Consider the following 12,288-nt stretch of genomic DNA (forward strand, 5'->3'; position numbering starts at 1 on the left):
CGAACCCACGGGCTCAGGCAATCCACTCACCTCACCCTCCCAAAGGCACAGGATTACAGGTTGAGCCACCGAACCCAGCTGTCCATTCTTAGAGATACACCACAAGGAGGACACCGTTACCCTCGTTCAACACACTGGGGTCCTGGGGGCCAGCTTCCCAGCCAGGTGCAGGTCCAGCTCATGTCTCCTCCATGGCAGGACCCCAGTGTGCACACATGCATGTGCCACCAGCAGGGAGGCCCAGGTGGGGCAGGGCCCCTGGAAGGTGGCTCCCGGAGCCCAACTGAACTGCCAGCTCCTCGAAGCATGGCATCAGGCACCATCCTCTCCGAAGAGGCTGGAGGCAGGGGAGAGCCCACGAGTTGAGCGTTGGAAACCAGGCAAGAGAGGTGGCCAGTGAGTTGGCACCAGCTTCCCGCCCTTCCAGCCCAGCAGCCCCTTCCTGTAGCTGATGGGTGGTACCTCGGTTCAACCAGCTCTACCGGGCAAGGCGGGACCTGGGATTCCCCAAGCCTGCTGGTTGAGGCTCCAGCTCCCCAGGGGTGGCTGCCAGAACCCGCAGTCCAGGGAGGACATGGGCCAACCTGTACCCTGCTGACAGCCCTCTGACACCAGCCTGGGAGGCCCTGGGATGTCCCCAGATGCAGAGTGGGGGTGCCCCAGGGATGAGGATTATGTGGGAGATATTGGGACACTTCTGAGTGCCAGTTAGATCGTGCCCACAGGCCCCCTGAGCCCTGCCTGCCCTCCTGAATGCCATGCAGTGGGCCGTCAGTCACACCATGAGGTTGTGAGCCCAGGCTCAGGGCCAAGCTCTCCCCTGCCTGCACCCTCAGGCCTAGCCATAGCCAGCAGGCCCCAGTCTGCACTGCTGTCCCCATATTAGCTGCTGAGGGCAGAGGCATCAGGCACAGAGCACCCCCTGCTGGAGAACCCTCCAGAGCCCGTGTGCAGGAAAGAGTGGCTGCACGGAGGTCTGGCCTCTGCCAGTTGCTGGGGTATGAAGGGGGTTGCTCCCATATCCCTTGCCAGGTGCCAGGGCAGCTCCAGGACACCCAGCCCAGGACAGGCTGGATGGGCTCCAAGCAGATCTCATCTGGGGAGCAGAAGACTTCCACTTCCCTCTGCCCCGCCTCTCAGGGCCACCCTGGCTGGGCGAATCAGAAAGCAGGCCACCAGGGCCTGTGGGAGGACTGGCCGGGCCTCTGTGGAGTTAACCAGAACCCATCAGGAAGTGCCCGGCGTCCCTTGCGGCTCACCCTCCCTCTGGCTGCCGGCAGCATCTCCTGGAGGCCCAGACGATCCAGTGCAGGTGGCCCTGAAGGATCTCCAGGTAGGTGGGGCTGGGGTCCTTTCAGAATGGTGGTGGGGAGGACCACTGTCAGTTCTTTGCTCAGGATCCTGGATCAAATACCCCAGGGCAGCGTTAGGCTTCCCACAGGTCAGCCAGGCAGCCTCCACTACTCTGCCCTGTCCCCTTGTTCATTTCAGCGGAGTTGTTGGCCTGGTCAGGCACAGCCACATGGACTTTAGGCTAGAAAGGCAGGGAAGGGCCCAGTGTTCCCAGAATCACCCACCGCATTGCTGGGTTTTGTTTTGTTTTTATCTATTTGAGTTGGAGTCTCACTCTGTCACCCAGGCTGGAGTACAGTGGCACACTCACGGCCTCCCCAGCATTGACCTTTCCCAGCATTGATCTTCCTGCCTCAGCCTCCTGAGAAGCTGGGACTACAGGTGCGCACTACCATGCCTGGCTAATTTTATTATTATTTTTATTTTTTTGAGACATGAGGTCTCGCTATGTTGCCCAGGCTGGCCTCAAACTCCTGAGCTCAAGCCATCCTCTTGCCTCGGTCTCCCAAAGTGCTGGGATCATAGGCATGAGCCACTGTACCAGGCCATGCTGCTGTTTTTATTCAGCCCATTATCTGTCACCGGGCTAAATAGGATGACAAAGTGCAGCAGGAAGTTGAGAAACTCCTCAAAAAACCAAGCCTGCTGCAACCAAGTCTTCAGAAGCCATGTCCCAACTCCCTTGGGCTGGAAATCAGTGTTTCCCGGAAGGGGCTGTGAGAGGGGCTGGGTCCTGCAGTGGTGGGGGGGGAGCACAGCTTCGTGGCTGCCCCAACCTTGGCCCCATCCTGGAGACAGTGGCTTTCAGCTGGCTGAGGCTTCCTGCACTAGTAGGAGGGGACAGCAGTGGTGATCCCAGCATGGGTAATCCCATGAGGGAGCTGGCCTGACATCCTTAAGGAAGTCAGGAAAGCCCCAGGATCCACCATGCCCAACACCCAAGAACCCAGGAAGATGCCACAGCAGCATTCCTGACCAGCCATGTGCAGGGTACCTGGGCTGGTGAGGGTGACAGACACACAGCTCCTGTGGGCAGGCCTCCTTTGCCCTTCCCAGAGAGCACAAATGACACAGGCTGCTGTCGCAGGGCTGGGCAGCCACAGTTGCATCACCACAGGCCAACAGAAGGAAGGCGGTCATGGGCCTGAGAGGGGAGTGGGTGTCAAGTCGTCAGGAATGAGGAAGTCCAGCATGGACTAGCTCCCTCTGTTGCTGAGGGGTGGGAGGCTTACGGGCCAACCAGCTGCTGGCCCAGCCCTGGGCACAGGTACACACAGCTTCTCCCACAAATGCACCTCCACAGGTGGGAGGTGGCCATCCCTCAGGCTCTGGGGCGCTTTGGGGGCGTGAGGGGGGCAGAGAAGGGTCACCGTGCAGGGGAGAATGTTCTCTTAGATCCCAACGGTGTCTTCCTTGCGCTCATCTTGAGTGCCATGGGGTGGCAGAAGGGCAGGGTGGGGGGCTCAGGAAAGGTAGAAGGGGGGCCGGCCGGGTGGTCTGATGGAGAGCAGTCACTGTGTCTCTGAGGTCAAGCATCTCTCTCAGATGCCCTGGGCTGAGCATCCCATGTGGATCAATAGCTCAGGAAGCAGGTGCAGGCCTGGGTGGGGCCGACATGTGGCATCCCTCCCAGCTGCTCTCTGACACTCCCAGCACCTGCCTGCCGAGGCCATGTCAGACTACGAGAATGATGACGAGTGCTGGAGCACCCTGGAGGGCTTCCGGGTGACACTCACCTCGGTTATTGACCCGTCACGCATCACGCCCTACCTGCGGCAGTGCAAGGTCCTGAACCCTGACGATGAGGAGCAGGTGCTCAGCGACCCCAACCTGGTCATCCGCAAGCGGAAAGTGGGTCAGTGCTGCCTTGTGCCTGCCAGGCCTCCTGCCCCCTGCCCCTTGACACCAGGAGGGCCCACCCAGTCTTGCGCTTACCCAGGGAGCCCAACCTGTCCTGAGGTGGAAACTCCCCACCCTGGCCTGTCCTGTCTGCTGAGGCTGCCAAGAAGAGGGCAGCAGAGCTCCCTCCACTGCTGGGGCCCCTGGAGGGGCTGGGGGGTACGCAGAACTTTGTCCCTAGCCTAGGATGGAGACTTCAGGTGCCTCATGCTGCCACCCAGATCACGCGAGGGGGAGCCCTGGGTCTGGCCGGGTCGCAGGGGTGGAAAGCAGGGAACCACGCAGCCTAGGGCCCCCACTACTCAGAGCACACCCCACCTGAGTACCCAGCCTCTATCTCTCCGGGCTTTAGGCCCCACCGGCCCAGGCCTGCCCCCTGTCCAGGCCTCCATATCAGCCCCCAGATGACCTCTCTGGCCCGCAGGCGTGCTCCTGGACATCTTGCAGCGGACTGGCCACAAGGGATACGTGGCCTTCCTCGAGAGCCTGGAGCTCTACTACCCGCAGCTGTACAGAAAGGTCACGGGCAAGGAGCCAGCTCGTGTCTTCTCCATGATCATCGGTGAGGGGCACAAGGACTCGGCTCCATGGGGGCGGGGCGCGCACAGGGTGGCATTGGAGGAGGGGCTGATATGGGGGCGGGGCCGGCGTGGGAGGTAGCAGCACAGAGACAGGGCCACAGTTAGGGGCGGGGTCAGAGCACGCCAGGACCGGCACTGGGGGGCAGGGGTATGGGCGGAGCCAGGTTGGTATGGGGCGAGGCCTGTGAAGAGCCTGGCCAGCACCAGACGGGACTGGAATTGAGGGCGGGGTGTTGTGGGGCAGGATTGGCATGGGGGTGGGCAGCTTACTGACGGATCCACTGGGAATGGAAGAACGCTGTGAGCCATGCATGGGAAAGTGGGGGGAGATAGGGCTGTTGGCGAATGGGGGGGTGCGCTTCTGGTCATCACTGTCACCCACCCTGCCCAAGTGCACCATCACTGCCCAGGGTCAGGGGTCCCTGCCATGCTGGGGGTCCCACTAGCCTCCAAAGGGAAGCAGTGTGGGAAGGAGGTGACTGGGAGCCCCACATGCCTCGGAATGTTCATCCGGAAGAGGGTATGACCCTACTAAAGCCACTATCACAGAGGGGGCAAAGTCCTGTGGTCCCAGCAGCTAAGGAAGGAACCCCGTCCCCTGGGTAGCATGTCCTCGTGCATCTTGTTAAGATCCATGATAATATTAGAGGGCATAGCTTGACCCATGGCTGTCTTGTGTGCTGGCAGGGGAGCAGTCACGGGAGGCAAGTTAGACCCGCCTGTCAGTTTCTTAGATATCGCCATGGGTGCACTGGCCAACAGGGAAAGGAGCCCGAGGGAGCCTTCTTTCTGCAGAAGGCCAGTGGTGTGCCCTTTAATGGGCCAGCATCCCCAGGGGCCACGAGCCACCAGTCCTTCCAAGGCCCAGGGTGTGACGGGGCAGGGCGACCAAGGGGCACGGGCACCATCTAATGCCAGCTCGGCCTGCAGATGCATCCGGGGAGTCCGGCCTGACGCAGCTGCTCATGACAGAGGTCATGAAGCTGCAGAAGAAGGTGCAAGACCTGACATCGCTGCTAAGCGCCAAGGACGACTTCATCAAGGAGCTGCGGGTCAAGGACAGCCTCCTGCGCAGGCACCAGGAGCGCGTGCAGAAGCTCAAGGAGGAGTGTGAGGCCGGCGCCCGCGAGCTCCAGCGCTGCAAGGGCGAGAACTACGACCTGGCCATGCGCCTGGCGCGCCAGAGCGAGGAAAAGGGTGCCGCGCTCATGCGGAACCGCGACCTGCAACTCGAGGTGCCTTCCCGCCCTGGGAACCAGGGGCGCCCCCTCGCGGGGCCCGGCGGGATCCACAGGCCGGGGCGGGATGGCCGGGCTCACGGAGTCATCCGCAGATCGACCGGCTCAAGCACAGCCTCATGAAGGCGGAGGACGACTGCAAGGTGGAGCGCAAGCACACGCTGAAGCTGCGGCACGCCATGGAGCAGCGGCCCAGCCAGGAGCGGCTGTGGGAGCTGCAGCAGGAAAACGCTGTACTGCAGGCCCGGGTGCAGGAGCTGGAGGCTTTGGCCCAGGTGTGCTGCGGGAGGGTGGGCTCCATCCCGGAGGGCGTGGCGCGGGCACAGCCCAGGCACCGGCACCACGGCTTGGGGGCCCACTGAAGAGTGGGCATAGCCCAGGCAGGGCAGTGCGGCCCTCCCAGCCAGGCTGCTGCTCTTTGCCTCCTCCAGGAGGGGAAGCTGGACAGGAGCAGCCCCTACATCCAGGTGCTGGAGGAGGACTGGCGGCAGGCGCTGCAGGACCACCAGGAGCAGGCCAATACCATCTTCTCCCTGCGCAAGGACCTTCGCCAGGGCGAGGCCCTGCGCATCCGGGTATGGTTGGGGGCAGGAGCACATGGCAGGAGGGGCCAGCCAGTCGGGTGGGTGCTGAGACCTTGGCTCCTGGAAGGACAGTGGGCAGCCCTGCCATCTGGTGCCCATTCCTTGTCCGTGGTGCTCACGCCTTCCTCGTGGTGAAGGCTAGTCTCCAGGCTCACGGTGCTGGAGGGAAAACGGTGGCTGTGCTCGTGGTGGCTCTGGCACGGGCCTGTCTTGCTACTGGCTGGAAGCACAGGCCTGGCAGGGACCCAGGGACTCCCGTAGCCTCCCCTGAGTCCCAGTCAGCCTGGCTGTGTCTGTCCCTGAGCTCCCACCCCGAGTCCACCCCGGGGGCCGGAATGAGGGCCTTGGGCTTGTGGGGCTGAGCCGTCATCCTTGCAGTGCATGGAGGAGAAGGAGATGTTTGAGCTGCAGTGCCTGGCCCTGCGCAAGGACTCCAAGATGTACAAGGACCGCATTGAGGCCATCCTGCAGCAGCTGGAGGAGGTGGCCATCGAGCGGGACCAGGTAGGCACTCAAAAAGATGGCAAAGCTGCCCCGTGTCTGCGTGGGCATGCCAATTTGGTGGCCTCTGGGGGCAGTCGTCAGAGTGTTTTTTTCTTTCCTTCCTTTTTTTCTGAGTCAGGTTCTCACTCTGTTGCCCAGGCTGGAATACAGTGACAGGATCACAGCTTATCACAGCCTGGACCTCCTGGCCTCAGGCGATCCTCCTGCCTCAGCCTCTCGTGTAGCTGGAACTACAGGCACGAGCCACCACATCTGTCTAATTTTGGTTGTTGTTGTTGATAGAGGCGAAGTCTTACTACTGTCCAGGCTACTTTCAAACTCCTGGCCTCAAGCAATCCTTCCACCTCAGCCTCCCAAAGTACTGGGATTACAGGCATGAGCCACTGGACCCAGCCCAGAGAGTTTCTTAAATGACAAAGGTAGTATGTGCTCATTTTAAACATGTAATGATAATGAAGTTAACACTCCCCTTCCCCATCTCCACCCCAGCCTGCTCCTAGGGGAAACCATGGTCAACCTTCAGATCCCACTGGCCACACGTTTTTCAATATACATATCATTTTGTTTTTTGCTTTATAAAAATGGAAACTTTCTATCTGTCTTGTTTGCCAAAGAACTTCTTTACCTTAAAAACAAAAGCAGGGGGTAGGGGGCACCCTGACCAGCTGAATTCCTGTGAACAGGATGGAGCGTCCAGCGCAGGGATGTACCCGCCTCACCGTCTCCCATGTGATGCCTAATCGATGTGACTGCTGCCTCCTTGAGATGCTCAAGGATATTTGGCCATGCGTAGCAGGAGCTTAAAACGTAGGGGCCAGGCTTGGTGGCACAGCCTGTAATCCCAGGACTTTGGGAGGCTGAGGCAAGTGATTTGCCTGCGCCTGTGGGTTCGAAACCAGCCTGGGCAACTTGGCAAGACCTTGTCTCAACAATAAATGAAAAATTAACCAGGCGTGATAGTGCACTCCTGTAGTTTCGGCTACTTGGACAGCTGAGGTGGAAGGATCGCCGGCACCCGGCAGGTTGACACTGGGGTGGCTGTGAGTGCGCCACTGCACTCCAGCCTGGGCGACAGAGTGAGACTCCAACTAAAAACAAAACAAAACAAAAAACGTGGGCTCCTGGGAGCTGCAGGGGAAGACCACTCCCCCCAGAGGGTGCCACGTCATTTGCGTGGGACACACCCCAGAGTGGGGAAACTCCACTGGGAAAAAGGGGGGCACTAGCTGTGTCCTAGTGAGACTAGGGAGGCTCTCCAAGGTGAGGACTGCTTGGGGTGTGGGGGGTGTTGGCTTTCTCTACCCCATCCTAAGTCAGAAATGGGGACCAAAATTAGGGCAGCAGCCAGTTACTGGCCACGTTTTGGCCACCTGGGGCCAACTGCCTGCAGGGGTGATTGATAGCTGCAGGTGGGTCCCAGCTCTGTCCTTGAGTATGATCAGGCTGGTTTCTCTTTGCATGATTTCTTTTCCACCTCAGCGTCCCCAGTGGGGGCAGGGGTGACAAAATGTGTGCGTTCATTTTAAAGAATCTCACACAGTCATTAACAATCCTGTTCTTGATATCAAGCTATGTCCCAAGTCTATAAAATGCATGCCCTATGTGTGGTGGCATAACACAGACTGAGTGTCCCCTTCCTCCCAGGGATGTCACCTTGGGAGACGACACAGGGCTGGGGGTACTATTCTGAGTGTGAGTGTGAAGATTTTTGTCATCTTCTTTCTATTATTAACTGTCCACACTTCCCTTCACCAGCCTTTGTCGCTTGTACAATCTCCTGCATGTTGGCCACATCCACGGGCCACCAAATGAAAGTGGCTGGTGCCAGCCACGTCCACAGGCCACCAAGAGGAAGTGGCTGGTGCTGGCGGGTCCCCTCGGGGCCCAGCGCCTTGAGGCCGGTGCCACCCCCTATCCTACCAGGACCTTTGCTGGGCGTCAGGCGGCTGGGCCCAAGGCCCTGGGCCCTGGGAGGACTCGGAACCCACTGTACTCTGTCATCCTCCTAGTCCATGGCGGCACGGGAGGAGCTGCATGCGCAGCACGCGCGGAGCCTGCAGGAGAAGGACGAGCTGCGCAAGCGTGTCCGCCAGCTGGGCGAGAAGGTGGATGAGCTGCAGCTGCAGCTGTCCCAGGGCGAGGCCCAGCTGCTGGCTGCGGAGGGCAGGCTCAGGCGGCAGCAGCTGGAGATGCAACTGGAGACCCTTGTCCTGGTGGGCAGCAGGGGACTGTGGGGACTGTGGGGCAGGGTAGGAGAGGCCTGAGCCCCCAGGCAGTCCCGTCCTAGCTTGGCAGCCTTGGCTTTCCTGGGCCTTCCTGACACCTTCCTCCTCTATCTGGGGAGCTCATCCTGACTGAGTCCCCTCCTTAGTGTGGGGTGAGGGGTATAGACGGGGCCCAAGGCTGAGCAGAAACCATGGGACCATGGGACCCATGGGCACCCTGGCAGAGAGAGGGAGGGATGTGCTGGGTAAGGGATCTGGCAAGGGGCCAGGTGCAGCTGAGCAGGTGACCAGGGCCTCCCTGGAGGACCCCTCACTGTGCTCTGATGCCCCATACCTGGGGGCAGCTTATGCCCCCCCATAGAAATGCTGACCAACCCTTTTCTATAACGACAGAGCTCTGACCTGGAGGATGGCTCACCCAGGAACTCCCAGGAAGTGAGTGTGACCTCTGGGGGGGTGCAAGCTGGCCTTCCCCTGGGGCTCACCCCACACTCCTCCCTGATGCTGGGCCGGTCTTGCTCTCGTGGGCCAGTCCGTCCCCCTCCTCCCTGATGCTGGGCCGGTCGGAGGGTAAAGCAGGTGGCAGAACACTGAGGCCTCCCTTTACTTGGGGGCAAAATGAGGCATAGGCCGAGTGTTTCCCCGCCAGGGATGTAGGCTTGGGAGGTGACACAGGGCAGGGAGGCACTATTCTGAGTGTGAGTATGGAGATTTTTACCATCCTCTCTTATTATTAACTGTCCACACTTCCCATCACCAGCCTTTGTTACTTGCATCCACCTCCTGGCCCCTTGTGGCGGGACCTTTATGCCTGGACTCCCTTGCCCCAGCCTGGCCAGACACCTGAGTCTCTGAGAAGCTCTGGACAGGGGTTGACAGTGGTGGTCATGCCTGGCTGAGGAGCAGGAGCCAGAGGTGGGCAGGGGGGCAGGTCAGGTCCAGACCCAGGAGCAGTGGCGGTGGCTCCCAGAGCCATCTGACGGAATAACCCACCTCTCTTTGGAAGCTCTCGCTCCCCCAGGACCTGGAGGATGCCCAGCTCTTAGACAAAGGTGAGGAGGTGAGGGGTGTGTACTCAGAGCCCCCTAGGCTGGTTGCCCTGCTCCGTGGCCAGTCTTGGGCACACACTCCCTGTCTCAATTGTCACTACCCCCACTTTACAGATGGAAAAACTGAGGCTTGGGGTATACATAGGCTGGTCAGGGCCATCCAGGGAGGAACTAGAGAGCTCAATTAGAACCCAGGGCTCAGGTTAGTGGGGCCTGTGTCACAGCAAGGACACGCCCCTCCTTGTGGGGTGAGCAGGGGGTGGCCCATCCAGGCAGCCCTGGTCAGTGGGTGCAGAAGCGAGCCACTGGCCCTCCTTCCTGCCCCAAACCAATGCCCAGGTGCAGAGGCTAGAAAGTAGGGCCAGAGCCCCTCGTGGCTTGAGGGACAGGACTGAGTGTGGGGGCAGCTGAGGGCCTGTGTCTGAAGGACAGCAGGGGTGAGGAGGCAACAAGGGACTGTCCATGGTGACAGGGCTGTGGGGGACTCCTGTGGGTGGGGCAGGCCCCCTCTGCCCACCTGGAAAGAGGGCTGGATGGTGACAGGGGAAGGGGTTCTTTCTGAATGCAGGTGTCCGTGGGGTTGAGGCCGGGGCCCTGGGAGCTTGCGTGGGAAGTCAGACAGACTTCCTCAGTGTCAGGCCTGACCCCAGCCTCCAAGCGGAGGCAGAAGAGGAAGAAGAGGCCACAGATGGAGAAGTGACGGGCTGGCCATCGGCCGCAGCCCCAAAAAACTGAACTTGAGGACGCTGAGCCCCCATGTGGGCACGAGATGGTCAGGACCCGGGAGTTGCCAACTAGGAGGCTCCCACCACGGGGGTGGCCCTGGCAGGAACAGGGACAGATGTGAAAGCTGGAGGTCGAGCAGGGGATGTGTCAGCTCTAAGGAGGGGCTGTCGCATGGCCAGGACAGGCTGGCTGGCCCCTCCCCGCAGTGCAGCTGAGACCTTCAGCCAGGCCCTGGTAGACTCTGAGGGGGTCTAGGAGCCTCGCTGCTTGGCTCCCAGCCGCTGCCGTGGGCCTGCCCCGGGGCATCCCCACCCCACTCCCCACAAGCCAGCAGGACCACAGAGCTGCTGCGTGACCAGGGAGAGGCCAGCCTGGCTTGGGGCTTAAGTGGGTAGAATCTCCTGTGGCCCAGAGACCTTCCTGCTTGCCTGTCCTCAGTAGTTTGGGGACAGCCAGCTCGGGAGGAGTGGACGGTCCATGGTCCACTTGGTCCCAGGTGGCCTCCTCCTGGGAGGCCTCAGTCTCCTTGTCTGTAATATGCGAAGTCTTCACTGGACTCGCATGGGGGTCTTATGAGCCCTTATAATAAGACGGGTACTGTGGGGAGCATCTGGGGGGAGAGGTGGGGGAAGGGCAACCTTGCCAAGTGTGGGTGGCCCCACAGGTGGGCAGGCCCGACAGGCACAACTGTCCTTCCAGGCGGCCTGGCTGACGGGGAGAGCCCGGAGCAGCCCTTTGTGGCTCTGCAGAAGGAACGGCTTTCACTGACCCCCAATGTAAGGCCTCTCTGAGGTCCCACAGGGGGACTGATCATGGGGGAGGTGGTTCTCTGTCCTGGGTCCCTCCCCAGTGGCCCCAGATGGCCGAGGGGGTGACCACAGGGTCTCTGCCCCCAGCTCCTAGGGTGGGGTGTATGGGATGTAACTCCCTCCCTGCTTAGATGAGTAGACCTGGGGGTGGACATGTTGGGGGGCAACCATGCATGATGCCTGTTGCTGGTTTTTTCGGGACTTTTGCAGCTGACAAAGGTATCCTGATAGCCAAGGGCCACCCGGGCTTTGTAGTAGAAGGAACAGTGATCTGGCACCCAGGCCAGAGCCGTTTCCTGGCCCAGTCCAAACAGCTATAATCCCAGCATCCCTCATGTCCTCTGAAGGGCAGGACACCCATGCGGCTCACCTCACCAGGGAGCTTGGCTCCATGCTGAGCTGAGCTGAGACTGCCTGGGCTCCCATCCCCACCAGTCCCGTTCTGGGGGCCTGGGGAGGGCGTGTGCCTGTGAGGAGGGTGGGGTCCTGTCCAGGGGTGCTGATTAGGCCCTGAGCCTTCCCCCTTCTCAGGACACCAGCCTGACCAGCAGCGGGGAGCCCCCCGAGAAGGAGCGGCGGCGCCTCAAAGAGAGTTTCGAGAACTACCGCAGGTGGGCCTGATGGGGGCGGTGGGCGGGCAGGGGTCCCCAAGCTCTCGCAAAGCTGGCTACGGAGGGGGCAGCTGGGCCTGTAGATACCTGCCACGTCTGTGTCTCCACAGGAAGCGGGCCCTCAGGAAGATGCAGAACGGCTGGCGACAGAGGGAGGCGGACAGGGAGACCACCACTGGCAGCGACAACACGGACACTGAGGGCTCCTAGCTGGGCCCCCTCCCTGCCCCAGGCTGGCAGACCCGCCTTGTTTGGTGTCTGAACGCAGCGCGTGAGCCCCTCTGAGTGTTCCTGCAATCGTCACCAGGACCAGGATACCCAGCCCGGTCTTAGGAGCAAGAAACGCGGTTGGGTCCTGCAGACAACCCAGGTCTCCTGCCGTCGGCCGGTGGGATTCCCGCTCGGGGGCCACCGACCGCCTCGTGAGTCATGACTGACTCTGTCATAGAAAAATGAGTCTGTTTCCCCAACAGTTGGGACTTCAGTTGTCCTGTGCCACGTTTTCGCTTCCATGTCGGTGGACACACATCTCTGATCGTCGAGGGCATGTTCTGTTTTTATTATGTAGCACAAGTGCATCATAGAGTGTTAGAAAATGCAGCTAAGGAAATAAAGAAGTAACGGAGTGACCCCTACTCCCGCCACGCGTTCGGCCCCCGCCCCGCGCTCCGACCCTCCCACGCACGCCGTCGGTCCGGGCGCACTGTCC

At 60.8% G+C, this 12,288-nt stretch overlaps 2 protein-coding genes across 2 annotated transcripts in view; both read left to right on the plus strand.

The window, feature by feature from the left end:
* Positions 1-3,004: 3,004 nt before the first annotated feature.
* CARD9 (caspase recruitment domain family member 9) lies at positions 3,005-11,789 on the plus strand. The gene is made up of 12 exons (XM_008049211.1): positions 3,005-3,208; positions 3,677-3,814; positions 4,764-5,068; positions 5,167-5,346; positions 5,503-5,646; positions 6,034-6,159; positions 8,169-8,372; positions 8,778-8,819; positions 9,391-9,436; positions 10,859-10,935; positions 11,500-11,579; positions 11,690-11,789. The coding sequence occupies exons 1-12, from the start codon at positions 3,025-3,027 to the stop codon at positions 11,787-11,789; spliced, it is 1,626 nt and encodes a 541-aa protein (XP_008047402.1). The 5' UTR covers positions 3,005-3,024.
* Positions 11,790-12,090: 301 nt separating this feature from the next.
* Positions 12,091-12,288, plus strand: part of DNLZ (DNL-type zinc finger) — a 2,308-nt gene continuing 2,110 nt past the window's right edge. The window contains exon 1 of the mRNA XM_008049216.1: positions 12,091-12,096. Within this exon, the coding sequence (XP_008047407.1) occupies positions 12,091-12,096 (6 nt within the window). The remainder of the gene's footprint in view (positions 12,097-12,288) is intronic.

The sequence above is a fragment of the Carlito syrichta genome, unplaced genomic scaffold, assembly GCF_000164805.1.
Source record: "Carlito syrichta isolate Samal-C Ts95f unplaced genomic scaffold, Tarsius_syrichta-2.0.1 Scaffold130732, whole genome shotgun sequence".
In the NCBI taxonomy this organism is placed as follows: Eukaryota; Metazoa; Chordata; class Mammalia; order Primates; family Tarsiidae; genus Carlito; species Carlito syrichta.

Excerpts from the sequence above, each read along its gene's own strand:
- CARD9 (XM_008049211.1), top strand. The coding sequence starts at position 3,025 with ATGTCAGACTACGAGAATGATGACGAGTGCTGGAGCACCCTGGAGGGC. Across the intron at positions 5,647-6,033 it reads GCGAGGCCCTGCGCATCCGG|TGCATGGAGGAGAAGGAGAT; the intron begins GTATGGTTGGGG and ends TCATCCTTGCAG. Across the intron at positions 8,820-9,390 it reads CACCCAGGAACTCCCAGGAA|CTCTCGCTCCCCCAGGACCT; the intron begins GTGAGTGTGACC and ends TCTCTTTGGAAG.